The sequence below is a fragment of the Triturus cristatus genome, chromosome 8, assembly GCF_964204655.1.
Source record: "Triturus cristatus chromosome 8, aTriCri1.1, whole genome shotgun sequence".
Classification (NCBI taxonomy): Eukaryota; Metazoa; Chordata; class Amphibia; order Caudata; family Salamandridae; genus Triturus; species Triturus cristatus.
This window is the reverse complement of record NC_140591.1, coordinates 985,797,288-985,821,715: the sequence shown is the minus strand read 5'-3', so window position 1 is coordinate 985,821,715 and position 24,428 is coordinate 985,797,288. Positions and strand designations below refer to the sequence as shown.

The window sequence follows — 24,428 nt, the reverse complement described above, 5'->3', positions numbered from 1 at the left end:
TGCCCCAGCTCTGGTGCCTCTGCTCTCGCTCTGTGCCCGGAATTCTGTCCCGGAAGCTCCTCTGCAGTGCGCGCAACCAGTCCGATAGGAAACAGCGGCACAGTCACTTAAGTTCTGGTCTTGAACAAAGGTTCCGTCCTGCTAGAGAGTGACCTTATCTTGCCCCTCAAATCGAACATCGATTAACCCTCGATTCCGTTGTGCTCTATTTTATTAATTCTATATGCTTCGGTGCTGACAAGGTTCACGACACCAGCAAAATGGGCATAAAAGCGGCATTAGCCTGCCCCCACTCCCCCCAGAGTGCTGACATCAGAGAGCCCGCAAGGTTTCTAGCTCCATGCCTCTGAAACTAGTCTTGGCTACGTTTTACATAGCATTCTGGGATTTATGGTCTTGTATACGCCAATGTAAAATAAGGAGCACACATCCTACCAAACAAAACAACAAGCGTGGCGCGGTCCCTTCTGAAGTAAATGAGGATCTCTTGTCTTTATGGGGCCATGTGTTTGAAACACATGGCCCCATAAAGAAAAGAAACCTTCCGCGACGGGAGGAAGTCAGACGAGCCCGTCCAAGTGGGCCATCCGAAAAATGGAAAAGTCTATGTCACGCAGTACTCTTGCCCAATGGCTGGCCACCGTTTAGCATGAGCGGTGACGCCGGCCAATGGGAAAGAGGGGCGGGGCTTGAAGCCCTTTACAGAATTCCGTCTAAGTCATTAAATCTCGCCAGCGAGACAGCGCATGTGCGCAGCCCACGCAGACGAGCCCTAAAAAGGGGTCGAGGGAGAAAATTTCCTGCCTGAAATAGCAGGCAGGACAAAACTATTTAAGAAAATAGTGCTTGGAGGCTGTAATGAAAGCTTACTGAGTAACAACACACGTAACAGGGAAGTCCTCATGGGAGGTTACAAAAAGAAAAGGTGGTACTAAGGAGGGACTACTAAGCCTATTGACCAATGAAAAACAACCATTTTACAAAGGACAGGGGTCAATTAAAAAGATGGACAGAGTGGTCGGTGCTTCATGCCCGTAATCGGAATACTGTATGGAAACAAGGGTCCAGAGAAGAATTATAAAAAATAAGAAAATTGTAACAATGACCCAAGGAACAATTTTGCAGAAAATGAAAAATAAGGTACCCACAATAGTTTGTCAAAAGAAATTGGTTAATGAAAAAGTACAAAAAGAATAAACATTATTAAACTGGTGCTCACAAGGTTACACAAAGGTATACAATTAAGAGGAGTACAAACGTAGGTGTAAACAAAAACAATGGCAGAGGGAAAATTCATACAGAAATAAGTTTGTCAGATGACAAACACAATATATGCTTCCTCTTGGTTTTGCCAAAGGAAGGCGTCGACGGCATTTCCACCTTGTTACTTATTAGGTCATCAGGACAAAAACAGAGGTAGAGAACCACCATCAATTTTCAGTCGATGCTCATCACTTCGAGAATTTGAGGAGTCTATCCCATATAAAATCAATTAAATCAGGCTGCAATTAGCAGAGAAGGAATACAGCATAGCGGGGCACAAGGAGGTCCAGACCAGAAGAAGAGTGCATCAAAGACACCTCCCAGCTAAAGTTCCTTCATCATTTTGGATAAAGGAACTCGATTCTCCTATGAACAAGGTGACAAGAGGAGCGAGCAGTGCATTAAGTATCCAAATGAATAGTGACTTTAGCTGGGAAGTGGCTTTGATACAACAGCTCCTCTGATAGGACTCAGAGGGCGGAGGAGGAAAGGAGGAGAGGAAAAAATAAAAAAAGCGCACACACAAGAGCATCTGTCTAGTGGAAACTGAAAAACTACAAATTCCAAAGGCAGCCAATGAGCAACCAACAGAAAGCAGCAGGTCCCCAGAAAATATACCGAACTTTACAAAGCTCTGCAAAGTCTTAAGCTTCATAAAATGTTGTAGTTCTTGCTCAAGTGCCAGAAGGTGCACCAGATACATTGCTCTGCTTTATAACTTCAGAGAGGGGCTCCTGTTTCAGAAGGACCAAGATACTGAAAAGTCTTTACCATGCTTATTGTTCCAAGAGCTCAGGTAGGTGGTGAGAAATATCCCAATATACTCATGTAGCACTGGGCAAGCACCCCTGCTGCACTCTACTATTTCGTACTGAGGAACACTATGGGGCTGATTCGATGTCGGACGGACTGGAGTACACCCTACATCGATTCGCTTGTGGGACCGACAGACCTGTCGGCGGTCCCAAACCAGCAAATAGAATGCGATCGATCACTGTTCGGTCGCAATCCTATTCTTTACAATGGGAGCATGCATTCCAACCGGAATGCATGCTCTCATTGCAAAGAGGTGCAGTTCATCCCTGCACCCGTGGCAGGCACCATAAGGTGCCTGCCACAGGGTGCAGGGATCAACAGGCGCCATCCAGAGGTCGTGAACCCATGGGGGTCATGCTGAGGGCCCCCAATGTCAACTTCCAACAGCCTTTCTGTGTCAGAAGGCCGGCACAGAAAGTCTGTCAGAATAAGATGTCGTAATCCCTCGGGCAGAAAGAGGGGCCCTCGAGATTACAGGAGGCTTTCCGAATAGCAGACAGGCTCTCTGAGCCAGTCTCAATAAAATTCGGAAGTCCAGTTCGGATTCCATTCAGACCAACTCCATCCAAATAGGTCGGTCGGAAACAATCCGAACAAACAATTACAATGCCGTAGGAACGGCTCCGACAGAGGGTCGGAGCAGTTTCCTATGGCACGGTAATCGGCCCCTAGTACACTGGGTGCTTTAAATGCAACCATTTGAAGGCAGGAATACTGTCAAATGAGGTAGATGATTATTGAAATCACCAGTTCATCATTATGGGTTCTTAAGAAGAACCCACTCACCATATTGAATGTCCAATTTTCACCTCATCTCAGATTGAATTTTACATAGTGGTTCTCACCCCAGCCTCTTGCTCCTGAATATCCACAGTCTCGTCATAGATAAGGTCTTAGTTAGGCCTGCACCCAGCTTATTTCCAGGGTGGGAACACAAAAAGGTTGGAATGAAAGTGCACTGCTGGAATAAAACAGATCATGTCAAATTCCTAAAACCCTGCTGGGTCTACTCACCCATGCAAGTCCACACCCAATTTAGATCCCAGAAGTTATAAAGCGGTTAAACCAGTCAGCTGGTCAAGAGGAAAATGAGGCCAGAAAACTGAAGCTCATCATGCATCCTTGCCTGGTTACCTCCTCGACCTGGACTCTGTCCCTTCTTTGCTTGCTTGACTGATGAAGGGCCTACCAACCCCCCACTCCCACATCACTCAGGCACACCAATGCTAAAAAGTAGAACTACCACCCAATGCAGGATAGACTGGCACCTCACAACAGTGCAGCCCATTACACGCTGCTTCCACAAAAGCTCAACTTATATCACCATCATGTGACTGCTAAGGAGGCTGGAATCCCTAACCGTATCTGGCTATCTAAACTCTGCAACACACTGCAATAAGCCACATCCTTCCTCAGAGACTTCAGATGCCACACAACACCATATTTATGAAAAGCAATACCCAGGCTGGGCCCCAACAGCACTACACATGGCTCTAGCTACCCCCCCTTCTATCCTCAAGTAATGATAGTAATCTGCTTGTCCTTCCTTTGTTTCTCTCCCTCTCGTGCATCTATTCTGGAATTATTGGGTTGCTATTCACAGCGTGCATGCGTTTAATTGGTTAATGCTAGACGTATGGCCCGCGACTGTATGCTACTGCCTGGCAGTTGCAGACTAGGAGACACTGGATACACTAGCAAGCTCCGGTATGTTATAGAAATAAACTCTGAAAGAAGAAGTACCTCCTTGGTTTCAGCCTCCTTTGCTTCTAGTACACCTATGTTACATCTGCCAACTGGTTTTTCTGCTGGTGCCCACTATTTTTGTGCTTTTCCACCGTTTGTGTTATTCAAGAGACTGGCAACTAATTGCCCTGGCCTGCCAGTTTCGGCGAAAAGTGGATTTTGCCTGCATGAAATGGAGCTTTGTGCATCTGGCTCCTTTCTTGACAGTCGGCGTATCGGCAATTGCTCATTTAACACAATTTGTTTAGGGTGCTGTTTTAGGTCTTCCCGCATGACGACCATCTTGGATTGGCCTCTTGCATCGTTTTTCATTTGGGAAGAGGCGTTCTGTCTTGCTAAAAGAGGCTCACAATACTACACAGGTGACAACGCTCTTTGCACATCCCTTTGACACTATGTGGTGGGTTTGTTGCCTCATTCCATTTGTTGTGACTATTTTGTTGCTGCTCCATAGTATGGCTTCTTCTCAATAAGTGGTTCAGCTCCCATCATTTTTACCTATACCTGGGAAACCAAAGACACTATGGGAAATTTGGTTTCGCTCTTTTAAGAACTTTGTAGTGGCAATTGATGCGGAACAATATTCACCTAAAAGAAAATTAGCACTACACTTCAGGTACTTAGGCAGCAATGGCCAACATGTTTTTGACAATTTATCTCTTTTAAATCCTCCTTCTGGTGATGCGGATGGCTGGAATGTGTACATTGGGACAATTCAGAGTTTGAATAAGAAATATTCGGAACAACCTAGTGTTATGTTGGAACAATTTAATTTTATGAAGAGACAGCATGAACAAGATTAAACCGTTGAAGAATACATATTGGTTATAAGAAACCTGGCAGCTAACTGCAATTCTGGGACAAATGTGTTTATAGTTGCTCTACTAAAAAAAAAAAAAAAAAAAAAAATAGAAGAGTGCATTCCAAGTTGTAGGGACCCATCACGTGCTGAAGTAATAAATATGGCCATCGGGATTGAATGTACAATAGTTCATCCAAGTGCACTTCTAATGAGTCATCCAGTCATTCTACAGTTAATTTTATACATGGAGTCAGTTAATGCGCTCTTTTAAAAATAAGGCAAACAAACCTGCTTCAAAAAGATCTAGTATAGTATGTTACAGGTGTGGTTCTCGCTTACATCTGAGTAATAGATTCTGGTGTAGTTCCTCACTTAGCTCACAAGGCAAAAGAGACATTTTGCCAAATTTTGCTGGGAGATTGGACTCTGACCACGATGGCATACTCTGGTGTTCCCATCGCCATAATTTCCGATCAACTTTTTGCACAACATTGTTCCTCCAAGGTACTTCTACAACCAACCAATATTTTTCCCAAAGCTTACGGAGATTACAATGGGTTATTTTCTAGAAAAGGAAGTGTTTGGGTAGACATGAACACTAAAGTTTATGCAGCAAAAAGGGCAAAAACATTGTAGGGTGGCAGGATATAGTATAGCTCAAATGGGTTTGGAACTTGTTCCAGGTTTAAAGACACCTATTCACTTGAATGACTCATAAGTTGCCCTAGTGTTAGATTTGAGCGATGTTGGTGAAGTCCTACAAAGATTTTAGGAAGCTAACTGAAGTTTGAGGTTAAATTTGGTAAAAACACCCAAGTTTGAACATATCAAAACTCAAACAAACAAAATGCCACTCCTCTTGCTCATAAGGTCAGGCCAATACCCCAAAGTGTAAGGGACAACCTCAAACAAATATTAGAAAAGTTGGTTCTTGAAAGTGAGTATCCCCACAGATTCCTCAGAGTGGGTCAGTCCCAATGTAGTAGTTCGCAAAAAGAGTGGGGACATTTGTCTATGTGCAGACCTACGCAAGCTAAATAAAAATATTGAGGTTGTCACCCATTCCCAAAAATTCATGATTTACTTGCCAACATTGGGGGTTATAAATTGTTCAGCCTTTTGGATTTAAGGTCTGCATACCACTAGATACCTTTGACCCCTCATAATCAAGTGATATTACCATTTTTGCAACTCCCTTAGGGGAGTATAAATGTCTTAGATTACCTTTTGGCTTGGTCTCAGCGGCCATTGTTTTTCAGAAATTAATGGACCACATTCTAGGAGGGATGATGGTGTGCAAGACTATCAAGCGAAATCCTGATGTTTTGAAAAACAGCACTAAATCATTTGGCAATTTTGAAAAAAGGTTTTAAACATCTTTAAAGATCACCATGGGTGTGACAAAAGCAAATTTTTAACTGACAGTCACGATTATTTGGGACACACCATAATCTCTTTAGGAATTAAATCCAAATTTTCCCTCACTCGTGCCATTTCAGAGGTGTCTCTCCCCAAGTATAAGGAAACTTTAAGATCACTGGGAGGGAGGGGGGGGGGGGGGGGGGGGGAGGTATTATTCTAGAATTGTACCTGGATATGCTAAGGTTGTTCAGCCCCTGTGCGCTTTGCCAAACGAATTGATCACCCATTTTAAGCAAACTGCTGCCAATTCTGTTTTTCAAGAAGTGAAAAAACGAATTCTCAATGCAATGGTGTAGTCTTCTTAAATTGCTAACAAAACTTTCTCACGGTTGATGCTAGCCAATACGGTCTAAGCGCTGTGTTGGGTCAGTGGATTTCAGTTAATGAGCATACCATTGGGTTTGCATTCAGAAGCTTTAAACAAGCAGAGTCTCATTACAGTGCAATTGAGAGAGAGAGAGAGGCACTTGCCTGGTTCAGGGCTGTAGAAAAGTTTAAAACATTCCTGTTGGGGGGGGACTCAGTTTGAGATATTTACGGACAATAAGTCTTTATTACATCTATTAAATGGCAATGTAATAGGCATGGCCTCCGCAAGACTTGTGTCTCGCTTACAAGAATGCAATTTTATCAGATACATCGCTGGAGGACGTAATGTCAAGGCTGTTTGTCTCTCCACATTGCATTTTCAACACACTGTACCGGATGTCATGCAGGATGTGTAAAATGTGTTTTGGCTAGTGCTGATGACATATTGGAGTCTCATGGTGAGATACGTTACAAGGATTGGTTGGATGCCGCTAAAAAGAATGAAGTGTTACAAATAGCTATGGACTTGGTGAGAAAAGGCTGGCCCAAATAGCGTTCACTTCCATCTCCTCTCAAATCGTTTGCTCAGATTTTGAATGAATTGTCACAAGTTAAAGGGATACTCATGCGTGCTAACCTCAGCATTCTCCCACCGTCTCTGCGTAACAAGCTTATGGAGGCTGGGCACGAAGGACATTTAGGAGTTGATGGTACCTGCAAAAACCTAGGACATTTTTATAGGCGTTACATTGACAATGTCTTGCAATGGGTTCATAATTGTCAAACCGGTCTAATCTGATAAACATTGGAAAATAACTCACTACTTTGCATGTGGTACCTATACCCAAGGAGGATTGGACCAAATTGGCATTTGATTTTGGGGGCTCATTTGATCTGTTGCCTACCAACAAAAAGTATCAGATGGTTTTAGTGGACCATTATTCCAAAATGGATCGAATTTGAATTTACGTCTGCACCCAACACCTTGTTGGTCATTCAATTTTTAAGCAGAATCTTCAACTCCGAGGGCAGCCCCAAAGAACAAGTGAAGGATAACAGGACTAATTTTGTGTCAGCTCAATTAATAAATTCCTTTTACTGCATCATATCAAACACCTTTCCATGGCTCTTTATTCTCCTTCATCCAATGGCCTTGTTGAATGGATGAACAGGTTCATGAAGGACGGGATACAAACAGCCTTAGCCAATAACTTACCTGTAGGAGACTTCTCACACAGAAAACTCGATCTTACTCAACTACTCCACATTCTACCACGGTCATCTCTCCTCTCCACCTTTTGGAGGAAAAGGGATCCTTGGGTGAATGTCTGTATGAATTGGGTCAAAGATTTAAGAGATGTTTTTCTTGTTGTGCATGTGACAGAAAATGTTGAGCATCACCCCATAAAACGGCAAAATATGCAAAAAGATTATAATTCCAAACACAAAGTAAAAGATCAGGCCTTTGTGGTTGGGGCATAATAAAAAGCCCAGTTAGGGTGAAAAAGAAATGGCCTTTGTGTTTTCTACACCTGTTTAGGTCTCGAAAACATCGAAAGGTTCAATCTTTTTGGATAAAAAGGCAGAGAAGTAGGAAATAGTTAGTCGAGCTTACACCTGAACAGGCAAGCAGGATTTTGTCTAATAAAAGCTTGCTTGGAACTTATTTACATGATTTTACACATTTGTTGTGCGATAACCTGTCAACTAAGGAAAAGAAAGTGGACTCCGTAATTATTGACATGCACACTCATCTTGGGTCAGCATCCACTGGAGTGGGTGTTAAAGAAGTTCATCTGAATCCTACTGGGGTCACTCCAGGCGTTTCACAAGATGCGTGGGATACAAGTGCTCCGCCTAACAATGTTGATACTCTCTCCAAGGCACCACGTGATAGTTCTGTACCAGTGAAGTACAGAGTTTCTTAATTAGATTGCCTTTGCTTCAAAAAGGAGAAGATGTAATGATGGAAAATTGCTTAAATTGTCCATCCTTTGTTTCTCTCTCCCTCTAGTGTATCTGTTCTGGAATTATTATGCTTGGTTATTCACAATTGTGCATGCGTTCAACACGTTTATGCTGGACTTATGGCTCGTGACTAGGTTCGCTGGGTGTGTTCCAAACGCTCCTGCCAGGCAGTTGCAGACTGGAAGACACTGGACGAGGACGCACGCACTCCTGTGGGCTTCTTTATGTTATGGAAATAAACTTGGATAGAAGGAGTTCCTACTTGTTTTCAGCCTCCTTTTACTTCTCGTCTACCTACGTCACAGCTCAGCATCTCGTGCATACGCGGATGCTACCAGCGGCCTGAAAACTGATGTGGGCCCCACAGAGGTGTGTGCTCAAAACTTGCTCCTTGTTCAAGCAGTCAGTCAGTGCACAGTCAAAAAGACTCCCAATGATACAGGCCTCCAGTAACCAGCAGGAATCTGCAAGCCATCTGAGCTGCAGTAGTCATATATGGCTTTGAATGACACTAAGCACATCTTCCATTTGTAGCCTACAACCAAAGCATCCGCTAACCTCAACCACCATTCATCCTTTCCTTGCTACTGCATCCAGAAATATGCAGCCAAGCTGAAAAATAGCTTTAAAAAAAAAAACAAAAACAAAAAACAAAAACAAAAAAAACAGATAGAACACATAGTAAGTATGCCACTGGTTCAAGTTCTTCGCCTTCAGAAGCAACCTTGGAAGACTGCAGTGGCGAATGACAGGAGACTAATTCACCATTCCAACTTTAATCCTAGAATACTTACTAAAGTGGAAATTCCCCAAACACAGCAATGGAATCTCACCGACCCATGGACACCCACACAAAGAAGGCTTCAATAGAGCAAGGAAGCAGAACCGAGAAAACTGGTTGCCCACCTTTTACATTTAAGGTGACAGTTAAGGTGCAAATCCTGCAACTCTCACTCTTTATACTGCCAATCCATTTTAAGTGGCTTAATCTTCCACTAAACCAATACTGCTGCTTAAGCAGCACTCCACCTTTTGCAGCCCAGTTCCCTGAAGTATCAAGCAGGCAGCGGACTTGGCCCGATAAAATACCGAGTGCAGCTGCCCAACTGTAACCCATGCACACCACCAGTAAAGAACTCGGGACACCAAGACCTCTCTCAAAGAGGTGTTCCCAATATCATTCTACCTTGATGAGACACGGGGTCCTGAAACATCCAACTATGTCCGACAGAAACCTCAGGCTATCAGCAAAGCATGCAGGGGCGGCTCCTCCACTAGGGAGGAGCATCACCCCACTGCTTTCACGCAGTGCGAGAAGGAGAAACCTAAGATGGTAATAACTTTCAGTTAATACCATTGTATGTTCGGTTGCGGTGGGCGGGGCCGCTCTGAGAGCAGGGCAGGAGTGGTGTGCCTGCCCACTCCATAGTGCCCAAACCAGTCATGCGCACTCTACCCTTCTCCGTGCAGGCTGCAATGCAGCCTACATGGAGACAAAGGCCTCCCTATAAGCCCCTGGCTGGGCGCCGTCATGACCAATCACAACGCTGCTTGCAGCGTTGTTATTGGCTTAGGGGAGGGAGCCTGGCTGCCTGCTTCTGATTTCTGTGGAGAGCAAAGAAAACACAGGACCCAGTCAACGGAACGGTAAGTTTAATTATATTTATTAAATTAAGACCCCCCCCCCCGTGCGTGACCAACAGAGTAAAGGTAGAAACCGCATTTACAGGAAAGTCTATTTAAGGGTTGCTCCTGTGTTCTCCAGTCTACTGTGCGCATTACAGGGAACTAAGGCCGTCCTTCCCTCCACTCTGCAGCAAGTAATGTACACAATAAATCTGGGCAGGTGAGTGTTTATATACACTGCAATGAAATCTGGTACCCTAAGCCACCTGGCAGAACCTTTTTTTTCCTGTCACAAATTACCACCTCATATCACAGTCCTTGCGCAACAGAAAACAGTTTCCAGCCCTACCTTAAGTGTATCTCCTTCATTAGATGGCAGTGCTACAGACAGCCTAGTTAGGATGCGCCTACAGCTACTTTCCAGCTTCTATGGCCAAAAGATTTGATTAGAGTGGATTGGCTGGATGGGTGGATAACGGAAAGCCTATGGAGTCTGCCTGGCTGAGATATTATGTAGTAGGTGTCAGCCTGGGTGAGAATCTAAAGAAGACACCCTTTTTGGAAGCGGATGTTCGCAGCCCCATTGGCGTTTTCTTCCTGTGACGTGGCTGTTAGAGCCCTATCCCAAGGGTGGGACAGAAACATATCGCAGTTTGTCTGATGGTCAGCCAGTCACAAGGCCTAACGCGAATTGACTGAGCAAGGGTCAACATGAGGGGGAAGGGGGTTGATGAGGAGCCCTCGGTGCCAGCACTTCCGCCGCTACCTGGAATCACCTGGACTGCAAGAAACTATTGCCGGCTCCAGACGTCAAAATGGTTTAGTGAGCTAAACACTCACCACTGACATGTAGGCAATATTAAGATAAAATCTTTGGAATACTGGAGGGCCAATGCAGCCTTGCAAAGCCAGCAAAACTGACTAATACATTGGGTAATAAAACGTGTGATTTATAGCACTTATAAACCGCAGAACAGTATACAATACTACATTTCATTAAAAAAAATGTTTTAGTAAAAAGAGAATGGCAGTCAAGTTTAGATGCTGCAAAGAAATTGCAGCACAGCCCCATGCTCCAGGACACATTTCTAATAAGCGCTAGACTCTCAACCCGAATTCAGTTGAACGCAAAATAAAACATGACCCATGTAGGCAATTCACATCGGCTACAACCTATGCAACAGGTCTGTTACTGCAGATCTGAAATTGCTCCTTTGATAGCACGTAAAGGGTGCCTCAGTGGACTAATGCATCCACTGAAGGGGCTTGTGTTGGACCTCACGGTCACAGGTTCGAATCCCAGCGGGTCCACTCAGCCTTTCATACATCCGAGGTCGATAAACTGAGTACCACTGAGTTGGGTAACAAAAAACATGTTATCCAGGGCCAAGATACATGCGCTTTACAAATCCACATGTAATGTTATGTTTAAGAGACTGTATTGAATTTTTTTTATACTTTTTACATTAATTCTCATGAATAGCGGACCCATCTTAAAACAATGCTAAGACACAAAATTGTAACCATCGAATTGTGAGGTTAAATACGTACTCTGGTGTTCCTTGAAAATAATTCTTCTACATATTAAGCAAAGAGCAGCAACAAGTTACGCACCTGCCTCAGTCAGAAGCACACTACAGCATCCACATTTCTGGCTGCTGCAATAAATTACTCTTTGCATTATGATGAACTGTACAGTATGTACAGCTACATCTATTCAACCGCATCTTCTAGGTATCTCATCAATAAGTCGGTCATTGATAATGGTGGGCATCTACACATTTTGCAACTGAATGATGCCCAGAGCAACGGTCTGTCTGTAGTGTGTTACTTACGAAATACTCTGGCGAACACCACCAAACTTATTTTGAAACATAAGTAGCTGATGGTTTCAGTACCATAAAGCCATTGGGACTGAAAAGCAAATAAATGCTTGTTTTCCTACAAGTCAAATTAACTAGAAAGACTCCAGCTGCCCTGAACAAATAAACCATTTGTGCAGTTGCTGACCGCAGCGATTTGTAACATGAAGATTCTAGACACAAGATAGGCACAATCAGGGGTTGAAAAGTGTCCCGTGCCCCCCAGGATAGACATCCTGAGGAGGATGGTCTCATTGAAGACCTGGTACCCCACTGCTCCCAAGGATGTGGGTTACCTGGCTCCAGATGTGAAGAGAACATATGATGGGCGGAATGCTAAACAATGCAAACATTCACTCACCCCCCCAGTCAACAGATCTGGGCTTAATCCATGGTTTTCCTGCCCACCACGCATACCCAGTTTGGACCTAGCCATATGTAAATCAGTCTTCCCACTTAGGGTGATAAATGCTAAAATGGCAGAGGGTATGCTTAGACGCGGGTCCTGTGCTCACCATGCCACCGGAGTCAAGCTAGCCTGGCTGATTAGGGGCGATACCCCGAAACTAGTCCCAGGATGCATGTTTCTGGTCCAGGGAGGACCTGGACTGCTCCCATGGGGAGAAGGGTCAAGACTGATTTGCATATGGCTGGATCTAAACTGGAATGGCATTTTGTTAGACTTGGCACCATTGGCGTGAGCCTCGCTTCCACTTTTTGATGTTGCCTCATCTGTGTTTGCTGGTCTATATGCTTTGGGCACTTTGCCACTGATGTTCAGTACCAAAGTGCAAGTGCTCCCTGTTAGACCTGGCATCTTTTGGCGTGGTTACCCCACCTCCTGGATTTTTGATGCTATGCTGGATGTCGTTTTTACTGGTATAGATGCTTTGGGCACTTTGCCACTGCTGATCAGTGTCAAATTGCAAGTGCTCCCTAGGGAAATTGTGACATAATTGGCTATATATGTTTGGCATATTTGTTCTACCTGCAAGGCCCTAGTAAAGTGCACTGAGAGTGCCAGGGCTGGTAGTACAAATGCTACTAGTGGGCTGCAGCACTGATTGTGCCACCCACAGGAGTAGCGCTAAAATGACGTCTTAGGCCTGCTTGCAGTGCCTATGTGCAGTCCGGGACTGCCATGTCGACCTGGCCAGTGCAACCACTGACCAGGCCTTATCCTTCCCTTTCTGTACATGTAAGGCATCCCTATGGTGGCCCTAGGTACCCCCCAGGGCTGGGAGCAGTGTATCTGAAAGGTAGGGCATGTACTGAGGTGTGTAACATGCCCTGGTAGTGAATTACAGCCATTGTCGTTTTTCACTGCTGAGAGGCTATCTTGCCCATAGGACAGTATGGGGGAGGCTGTTTACATGCCTATCTTCCCCTAAAGGCAAGATAGAAAATCCAAGTTTGGTATCTTTGTGTTCAGAATTTAATTATACATCTTTTTAGAAAGATGTTTATTTAAATTCACTGTGTGAGAATAGCACTTTAGAAAGTAGCTATTCTCCTGTTTAACCTTACTGTGTGAAGATTGGCTGACTGGTGTCACGTGATGGGCTAGGTGGCTCCAGGAGTCTGGATGAGTCAGCAGCAGGGTGAATAGGGAGATCAGCTCTAGATGGGTGGGAGGAGTAGCCCCTGGGTTTGAATAGGGCTGCCTCTGCTAGCACAATGCCGGCTCCACCCCCTGCTGGCCAGGCTGAGGACTCTGCCTCTTCCAGCACAAAGAAGGCTCCACCTCCTGCTGAGCGTCCAACGACCCTGCCCCTCACTCTGAAAGGAACCAGGTGCTCCAGGGCAGAGCACACCCAGGAACCGGTTTGAGCAGGGGAATCCCCCCACTGAAACAAAGAGAGACAAATACTTGGAGGGGTATAAGAAGAGGACCCCAGACACCTAAATTTGAGATCACTGTGGAACTAAGAAGGAACCTCTGCCAAGGAGAAAGCTGGAAGGACCTGAAAAGGAGAAGACTGTCTGCTTGCTGTTTTGCTTTGCTGCCAAGGAGAGGGGAAGGACTCTGCGGCGTCCCCTTCTTTAAATTCTGATCTCCAAGGGCCTGAGGAGAGCTGGCTCCCTGTTAAGAAGTCCCAGGAACAAAAGGACTTCACCACCAGCTCCCCTGAAAATCTGCTGAGGGAGTTCTGACCTGCCTTGGAGTGCTTGCCTAGTCTTGGGGCCTCAGGAGGTCGTTTTGCTGTGTTTGGGAGCTGGAAAGCAGAAAGCGTGAACAAGAGTAACTGGTACCCATCGCATCATCCGGTTGCGAGTCGCAAGACCGAGAAGAATTTCATCGCGGCGTCATCGCAGCACCCGGAGTCCCCGCATCGCCGAGTGCGTCGAGCATCGTCCCGGTGCATGAAGATTCCTGACACTGCGAAGGTCGTCGCAGAACCAGTTTGCGGGCCGCACCACTGCCGGTGCGTAAAAGTATCCAGTCGCTGCGTTAGTCGACGCTGAGTCCCGTCGCGCATCGAGGGTTGCGGCGCCAGAAGTCAACGCCGTGCCACGCATCGTGCCCCATCGAAGAGCGTCGCACCATACCTGTGCGTGAAGCTTCCCCCTAAACCTACGCAACGAAAGCCAAAGTCATCGCATCCTTCCCCTACAGATCGGAGCCGGCACATCCACCTCTGCTGCGCGAATCAGGGCTGCTGCAAAGCCTCCCCAAGGTCTCAGGAGTATCACATCGCCTTTGCCATCTTCATTGTTATAGCTTTTGGGAACCTTAGCGCAACTACAGGTACTGTTGGGCACGAGAGTGTCGCATTTTGTGCATTGAGAGTCGCATTGTGCAGGACACTGATTTTTACATCCTGGAGTACTTTCTACAAACTCTTGAACTATCTTTAAAGTAACCTTTTTAATTGTATGTTGGTTTTTCTGTAGTATTTGGTCTTGTGAAGTTTTTAGTAAAGAACCCTTATTTTTCTAAAACTGGTGTAGAGTAAATCTGTGGTGTTTTCACTGTGTTACTGTGAGTGTTGGTACAAATACTTTACACATTACCTTGGATAGCCTAGACTGCTCAGGCCAAGCTACCTAGAGGGTGAGCAGGGGTTATCTTAACAGTGTATCCCCCTTTAACTGACTAGAAGCAAGGGTCCCTACTTGGACAGTGGTACCTACCCTGCCAACTAGAGACCCCCAGATCTAACACGCCCTATAATAAATTGTTGTATGGATTAGTGATTCCATAATTGGTTATCTGATTTCCTTGTCAGACCCTAGTACAGTGCACCCTGTAAATCAAATGCTGCTGGTGGGCTTGCAGCACAGATTGCGCCACCCACAGAAGCAGCTTGTAAAATGTGGCTCAGGCCTGCCATTGCAGAGCCTGTGTGCAGTCTGAGACTGCCATGTCGACTTGGTAAGTACACACACTTTAATCCAACAAGGAGCTATAGAGAGGTAGTGGATGCCAGGCCACGCTCCACTCACATTATAATCCAACAAAAAAGGCCAGGCAATAAGCGGCACTTGTCATCAATTCTTACTCTAAATACGTAGGATTGCTCAAAGGGTAATGTATGTATCTATTTCCCCTAAATCAGTAATTATTTTCATGACCTCCGAAATGATCTCCTGTGCCATACAGATTAATATTCAATAAATCCCACAACATGAAGAAAAACCAGCCAAGAATTGAGTCACTCAACCAGCACCCATCAATTTCGAGAAGTGTAATATCACAGAAATTGTGATGTGCCAGAAAAAAGTATAGAGAAATGAAAAAGTATCTCACGTGCGCACCACAAGAGAAGCTGCTGGCAGGTACTCACCAGTTTGCCCACGTACTTATCATTGATAACTTTCTCATGAAAAGAAAAAATGTGTCCAGTGTAAGAGAAGTGTAAAAGTAATAGAAAAAATAAGCAAAAAACCCCAAAAGAAAAAAAGAGACCGATATAGTCTCAAATAAAATTGGGTTTAACTCACGTATATACTTTCAACGTCTTTATTTCACTACGTGAATTATCCCAAGGTTAAAAACACAGCATGTTAACCACATCAAGGATGGCCAACATGTTTCATTGCCTATTTCAAAATTAACAGCAAACTCATCAGGGCATCTGAGGTCAGCATTCACCTCCCTGGACCTTTTTACTTAAAAGAGGGACTAATGTGAGCCACGGGCCCACATACCAGCTCTCCCCTTCTGCAAGCACCTCTGTTGCTCACACCTTCATCGTTTATGCTGAAATGAGAAAGGTAACTCATCACAAGCTGGGGAAATAAAGTGACATAAAGACGTTGAAAGTATATACGTTAGTTGAACCCAATTTTATATGAGACTATATCCGTCTCTTTCTTTTGGGGTTTTTTGCTTATTTTTTCTATTTTTTCCAATTACTTGTACACCTCTTACACTGGACACATTTTTTCTTTTCATGAGAAAGTTATCAATGATGATAAGTACGTAGGCAAAATGGTGAGTACCTGCCAGCAGCTCCTCTTGTGGTGCACACGTGAGATACTTTCTTATTTCTCTACACTTTTTTCTGGCACATCACAATTTCTGTGATATTACACTTCTCGAAATTGATGGGTGCTGGTTGAGTGACTCAATTCTTGGCTGTTTTTTCTTCATGTTGTGGGATTTATTAAATATTAATCTGTATGGCATCATTTCAGAGTTCATGAAAAGAATTACTGATTTAGGGGAAATAGATACATACATTACCCTTTGAGCAATCCTACGTATTTAAAGTAAGAATTTGACGACAAGTGCCGCTTGTTGCCAGTTCTTTTTTGTTGGATTATTAAGTACACACACTTCCCAGTCCCTAAACCTTCAGTTTTCTGCATGTTAGTCACCCCGGAGTTGGGCCCAGGGTACCCCTTCGGGCAGGGTGCATATTATGTGAAAGGTAGGACATGCCCCCGATGTGTGTGGTACGTCCTGATAGGGAAATACTGCCAATTTCGTTTCACTATTGCAAGGCTATCTGTTCCCTTAAGCCAGAATGGGCAGTTTGATTATAACCCAGGGAACAAGATACGAAAATAAAGTTTAGTATGCCTGAACTCAGAATATTAAAGTGCATCTTTTAGTGTGGGTGACTAACATTCTGTCTAACCATCCAGTATGCCTCTGCTAGGTTTGTGTATTGCATGTCTGGCTTGTGAGTGACAGGAGCTGGGAGAGGGATGCGCTTCCAGCAGTCTGATGATTCAGGACTGGGCTGAATTGGACTGGGATTGAATTTAGAGTGGGGGGGGGGGGGGGGGGGGAGGAGATTTCCTTTCAACTGCCTGGGCCAGGTCTGCTTTCAACAATGCTGTCTCCACATCCTGCCAGAAAGCTGCACCAGTGAGGACAGAACTGGTTTTGGCTGGGTACAGACCCTCTCTGCCTTCAGAGACAAAGGATGTGTGTGTATAAAAAGGGGGACCCAGACCCCAGAACTTTAGGTCACTTCTGGGAAATTAAGAGGAACCTTTGCCAAGGAAAAGAAACCGGAGAAGCTGAAGGAGGATTACTGCCTCTGTGCTGCTTGCAGTTGGCCTGCAGTGGTTACTTGTTCCCAAGGAAAGGAGAAAAGGACTTTGCTGTTTGCCTTGTCATCTTGAGGAAGATCTCCAAGGGCTTGAAATCGAGCTGGCCTCCTGTCAGAAGTCTCAGGGACAAAGACTTCACCTCCAGCTCCCCTGAATTCTCTTGCTGGCAATTCCAACCTGCAAAGATGCGCCTGCTGCTGTTTAGGACCTCCAGAGACTGTTTGTTGTTGGGAGCCGGAAGAGCAACACAATGAGGAAGAAGCGTGTCGCATCCGCACCTGGTCCCAACACTTAGCCGAGTCCCGGAGAAGAAGCGCGCCGCATCTGCACAGAGTCCCGACGCATCGCCAAGAAGATCATCGGAGCACCTGCGGTGCGGCGGCAAACATTCACACATCGCCCGAATTGTCGCATCAAGTCGCCATTTTGTCACCACGCATCGAGGCGCCATCTTGTCCCATCGTACACCGGAACGCAGTAAGAAACTGACGCACCCCCTCCTCTCCGATAAGGAATGGACGCATCACTCCCCTGCAGTAAGGAACAGGTGCGCCACCTCCCCCAAAGCAAGAAACTGACGCTTCGCCTTCCCTGTGATCCTTTTGTCTGTTTTGCGTGACGCATCCAAGGTACTTTGTTGGAAAAGTGTTGCATTTACAGCTTGCATTGAACTGAACTATTTCTACCATTGAAGAGCCTATTTCTGATACTGTATTGTGGACTTTTGCCATTAGATCTTGTTTAGCTAAAGATACTTTTTTTTCTAAACTGGTGTGATTTCCATCTGTAGTGTTTTCACCGTGTTACTGTATGTGTTCACAAATGCTTTACACACTGCCTCCGAGATGAGCCTGTCTGCTCGTGCCAAGCTACCAAGGGGGTGGGGGCAGGGGTTTAGGGTGTATGCCCCTTACCCTGACTAGAAGCAAGAGCCCTTACTTGGACAAAGGTACCTACCTCTGCCAACTAGAGACCCCCATTTCTAACGCATTGGGTGCAACAAAAAAAAAAAAAGGTAGGCCCAAATATCTGTACTGGGTGTGAATGTTTAACATGGTTTAGCATTCTGTCCATCAATTGTTCTTTTGGCATTTATTACCCTAAGTGGGAAGGGTATGCCCAGACGAGGGTCCCTTGCTCACCATGCTAATGGGAGTCAAGCTAGCCTAGCTGATGAGGGGTAATACCACAAAGCCAGAAATAGGTTGATTGTTCCCAGGCCAAGGAGGACCTGGCCTGGCAGTTCGGGCTTGGCTGTTCCCATGGGGCGCAGGGTCAAGACTGATTTACATATGGAATGGCCAGGTGTTATAAAAAAAAACTATGGATTTAGCACCAGATCTCTGTACAGTGGGTGAATGTTTACGTTGTTCAGCATTCCATTCATCAATTGTTCTTTTTACATTTGCCTCTAGATGAAGACATGCCATTAAAAAAAAATACCAGAAGAAACAGTAAGTGAGCAACGTGTGTGTCACCGCACATGGCCGACCTTGTGGGAGTAGGTCTGGCCACACTCAAATGCAAGGGATGAACAAGTAACTCTAGTATTTGTAAAGTGCAGGTTCCCTCTTTGGGTCTCCTCATGAACAGGTTTCTTGTTACCCAACTCATTGGTATTCGTTTTGTCAACCACTGAAGTACAGGGCCTGCAGGATTACAACCTGCGAGCATGAGGCCAAACGCAGATTCCAGGAGAGGATACATTAGACCACTGAGCACAAAATGCATATAGCTATCTTTGCAGGACCACAGACCCCAGACATTTTTCCTGCACAAGAATGCTCCTTTAAGCCTAAAGTCATCAGGGACCCAATTTAAAATATATATATCAAAAGCTGCGCTGTGGCAATTTGGTAGCCTAGACTGATCTGATATTCTAAGCACATCCGAGTCCTAGCAATGAGTACTTTAAGATGTTGATAGGGTCCAGAATGCCCAACAGCGATCTACGGCATTAAAAAAAAAAGAACAATCAGTGGGAAGAGGGAACCACATACAGAACATTGTATTAAACTATTCAATGAGAGTCCCTTGATGGACAATGCATATGCCCACTCAATGGAATAAGGATCTATGAGCTTGCTGGACAAGAACGCAACAGACTACCAAATTCTGTTCACTTGCATCATTTAGATAAGAGGTACCCCAAGCTTTCAGTCAATGTAGCCTCCCCGACTCTCCCATTAACTCGGTCATCCGAAAGATTTCTCCGACGTAGTGGGGCCATTGAGACACAAGATTACACTGTCCACCCTATTTAACAGATCTGGATTTAATCCATCATTATTTTGATTGTCATGCCACCCCAGTTTGCACGCGTCCATATGCAAATCATTCTTGACCCTGCTCCCCACAAGAACAACGGCCAAGCTAGGCCCTCCCTGGACCCGAAACAAGCATCCTGGTACCGGTTTCAGGGTATGGCCCATCAGCCACGCTAGCTTGAATCCAGTGGCAAAGCGAGCAATGGACCCACATCTGGGCCTACCCTTAGCTACTTTGGGCACACATAGCAATACCACAAAATGAAATGGAGGAAGGGGTAAACTTCTTTTAAACACTCAACCCAAGTCATGGATGTGTGTTTAATCCATTGTTATTTTGCTCGCTCGTCACCCCAGTTTGGACCCAGCCATATGCAATTACCAGTGTTGGCCTTGCTCTCCATGCGAACAGTCCAACCCGAACTGCCAAGCTAGGTCGTCCCTAGACAGAAACACGCATCCTGGTCCGGTTTCAGAGTATCCCCTCATCATCAGCCAGGCTAGCTTGAATCTATTGGCACTGGGAGCATGGGACCCACCTCTGGGCATACCTGGCACACTTAGGACTACAACAGCAAAAAGAACAGATGATGGACGGAATGGTGATAAAATTAAGCATTCACCCCCCAGTCACAGATCTGGGTTTAGCCATCGTTTTTTGCACACTACGCCACCCCAGCGATATGCCATTCGTAGAGCAAAATACTGGGGAATGCAAGGGGAGAAAAAAGAATAAAAGAACTAAGTTTCAGGGTAGGGAAGTTGTTTGGGGGAATATTTATACTTTGGAGTAGTTTAAGGAGAGCAGTGTTCAGAATTTTTCATGCATTAGTTTAGTTAATGTTGTTAGTGTATTTCCATGTGAATTACTTGACAACTACAAACCTGCCTTAAAGTGGCATTTTATGCTATTAACTGTTTGTGGTATAGAGTTTTATTGCACGAATACCAACACAGTCAGCAAAAATCTAAGGAAAAGTCTGCTTTTGAAGTGAAAAGAAGCAACAGTGAAGGGATCTGGCCAGAACGCATGGCATGCCCAGCATTAGGTGGGGGGAGGGTCAGCCGCCAACAATGTTTTAACTCCAAGCCGGGAAAATCCGAAAGGGGAGGGGCGTCCAATTTAGCTAAGCTTTTGGGCAACTCTGTCCACACCATCGCAAGTAAGCCTGGTCTATGGAGATAACTCCAAAGACAATATTTTTATATTTACCTCCCAAATAAACGTTATAAGAACTAAAGGGCCTGGAGCTGCCGCTCACGCCGGCTGTGCTGTGTGCATCGATGCCACACTTTAGAAGGTCGAAACAAGCAATGGCGAGAGAGTGGCTAGAAGTGGAACTTGGAGGTCCAGTTCGCTCCGGCACTTCACGGTACACCGATTCCGGAGCCACTTAGATGTTGCACGCAAAGTATATAGTACATACACACCACAATGTGCCTTCCTTCCTGCAGGCGCCAAGCTCAAATTAGTACACAACCACCACGCTTGGCAAGAGAAAGGCAACACGGGACTTCATCCACACACCACCAAGTGTTGGCGCTGGAATCCATAACGCAAAAGATGCATTTAAAGTCAAAGTGTTTTTTAATAGATTGTTAAAACAACCAGAAATGTCACGATCGTTTAACTTTTATGGGTGGTTAAGAAGACAAACCCCAAACGAGTTCAAGTCAGTATAAATCAGTGACCCTCACACTTCATCAATAAGCACCAACATTTCGTGAGCTATATCAAAACAAAAGATTTGAAATTGGCTGTGCCACAGACCCCTAAATTAAAAAATACTGTCACCCATCATGCATGCACGTTTCCACCCCGCTACGCTTTTCTTGACCTCTTATTTTGTGTTCTTCAAATTCTCACCCATGAAATGAAAGCATGGGATGTGTGGAGAGCACAGTCTCCCTCGGGCGGCTTACTTCAAGGACGGTGGAGACAGCATGGGCAAGCAGCACTTTCACCACCCGTTCCCGCCCTCCCGAGAGCAGTTACCCGGGGCGCGAGGGATTCACGTCAACAAGCCCGGTCGCGCTGCTCACCTGGTCTCCTGGTTGCTGAACTTCTTGGTCACCACCTTGCCCAGTTCCAGGCCGAGACGGTCAGCCACCTTCTGCGAGAGGTCCTGGTGGGAGCTGCCGCTGAACAGCACGATGTTGGGCATTGTTTCTCGCGGAGAGCAGGAGGACAGAGAGAGGCAAAGGAGAGCGGCAGACAAGGGAGGGGCGCGGTGTTACTTATCTCTTTTCCCTTATAATTTTATACTGTGTGTTGGTTTTTGTTTTCCCCTCCCTTTCCTTTGGATTCTTTCTCTCCTGCTGCTGCAGCTCTTGCAAGCCAGTGTCACGCGGCGGCCATGGAGCTTGGAGAGGAGGGCTTTAAGGTACCGGGAGGAAGTGATGCTTTCATTTGCTGTAGGATTCCCTCCCACAGCCACTCCCATTCCACACCCACTGCCCTGCCCCTTTCACTCCCTACTCTTACCTTCCATAATGCCTTACGTCACGACGCCGAGCTGTAAGCACATCGATATTGTGGCATTAAATGCTCACAGACAGTATATAATATAATGCAGAATTTTGTAAACCCGCTTTGCTTTAAATTGAAACTGAAACTTGTGGTTGATGTTTTGCTATGTGTCATTTCTCCTAGTCGGCAGGAAGTACTGCCATATTTCGAGTTGTTTATCAGCGCTTTAAATGGACAGGCACGGTCGAGTACTCGGTATCGGCACTTCTTTCATTTTGAAGGGCGAGTGCTCGCACTTCTCCGAAAAGGACCAATGGTTTTAATGGGAGAGTAACAGCACTTTCAATAAGAAACGGGTACTCTGGGATAGTTAGTACCTACACTTTTATTTTCCTGGCCGTTATTACAGCTGGCATTCTCCGATCATGTTATGTTCTAATGAGCTTTAATTCCTGCAATGGAAGTGTTGGGGTTCCTCAAAGTTTCAGGGGCTTGTGCTGAGCAGGGTAACCCCCTTGGAGGCATATTCTCGACAGTGAGTGTAAGGATTCAGGACAAAAGGCCAATTTTATTGACCCATCTTTGAAGGTAAAACAATAACATTCAAGTATTTAGGCGACTGACACAGGAACAAGTCCAAATATGGTAATGTACTTTGGCTTGTATAACACATAGTAGTACTGAGCAAACATTCACATGTATGTGGGCTCATTTAAAGACTACAAAGCACAGCAAACACATGCACATACACCTTAGCCTGCTTTCCCCTCTGATCTCTTTTGTGGTCTACTTAAGACTGGCTTCTCTCATGAAGTGTAGGCTTAGTGGCTGTGGCTTAGAAGGATCTCTATCTCCTCATGGTAAACTGCCAGAGTAAACACGCACCAAATATTTGCTAACCGTGAAAAAATCACCAGGTAGCATCTCCAAGAGTCAAATGCCAGTCATGAAACTTGAGCCAGATAACCCACTTGAAGAACAAGCATTTGCAATGCAGTAAGTCTCGCATTTACGCAAGTTTGAGCTATTGGCATTGTAATTTACAATGCCAATAGCTTACACTCGCGTAAATGCGAGACCTATTACCACTTCAGCAAGCCATTATACCCTTTTCCACCCATACGCACCCCCTCCTATCAAACGTGCGAGCTCTTTGCTAACTTGCATACCTACCTTTTTATGGGTATGTAGGTTGTGTGCTCAGGAAGTTGTTCTTGGAGCCAGAAAATGCAAATTAATCCACGTTATGAGCGGTCTTCTTTCCAGACACAGGACTGACGTGTCTTGTACTCCATAATTATTTGCCTTTATACATTGTTTTATCACCATAGTTTTCCCATTCCAAACAGCTATTATTAATATATACCGCTATTACACAACTCAAAGGTACACAATGTATCGATATCAGAAACATGAACATCTGAGCAGGGCCATCGCTTGACCTGTCAGATATCAGAAGCGGGGGTTTAACACGCCTAGCCATCCTGGTAGCTTATTCCAGCACAGCGTGATGTTACTAGGATATCAAAGTATTTACAGGGGACAGAACAGCAAATTCATAGGAAGAGCTGAGCCAGAGCCGAGCACCATAAGACCCAAGGAGCCACTGAAAGATTGGCCATGTAAATATCAGAAAAATCAAATTATTTGCATTTGCAAATTCTTCAGTTTAATTAATTGGATTAATCAGTTCTTAAGATATATTTAGAAAGATTTAAGACCACGAGTGATCCAAAAAGCAATTAAATTTTAATGAGCACGGTTTCAACGGCCAAATAAGTTGGGTCTTTTAAACCACGTGCAATTGAAGTTTTTGTCTTTTTGTAGTTCTAGGCGCTTTATAATTTGACAGTGAAGAAAAATGAGACAAAGAGAAGCAAAGTGGTTATCCCAGATCACACCATGTGGTTAAGTAGGGTAGCCAGGATCAGTCTAGGCTTCCCCTGGGCGGCATCGCCTTTGCACCCCAGCTCTGCACAGAACAATGCTTAGGACTTCCTGGTCTTTCAAGAGCTAAATCAGTCACTGCTGTAAGTGCAGGGGACAATGCAACACACACGCTTAACAAGACAAACCATTTACACCGTTCAAGGAATCGCTCCAACCGGCCACGGCACAGCCACAAAGGGGGGCAGGAGAATGAATGTATAAAGCAATCCAGAAAACGATCCACAGTAAAAACACATCGAGTTCAGAGTGAGCGCGAGCACTGGATTTACACTGTCCGAGGCGTGGATTTACACTGTCCGAGGCGCTGACTTAAACAGAAGTATTTTAAAGGCTGAAATACATCAGCAAGAAAGACAATGAGGTCAGAGGTCACCTGCGCTTGTTAATAAAGTAGAGGGCTTTTGTTCACCTTATCTTTA

At 45.1% G+C, this 24,428-nt stretch overlaps 1 protein-coding gene across 1 annotated transcript in view; it reads right to left on the bottom strand.

Moving 5' to 3' along the window:
- PRPS2 (phosphoribosyl pyrophosphate synthetase 2) overlaps positions 1–21,984 on the bottom strand; it is a 180,586-nt gene extending 158,602 nt beyond the window's left edge. The window contains exon 1 of the mRNA XM_085622532.1: positions 21,633–21,984. Within this exon, the coding sequence (XP_085478658.1) occupies positions 21,633–21,754 (122 nt within the window). The 5' untranslated portion in view covers positions 21,755–21,984. The remainder of the gene's footprint in view (positions 1–21,632) is intronic.
- Between the last annotated feature and the right edge of the window lie 2,444 nt (positions 21,985–24,428).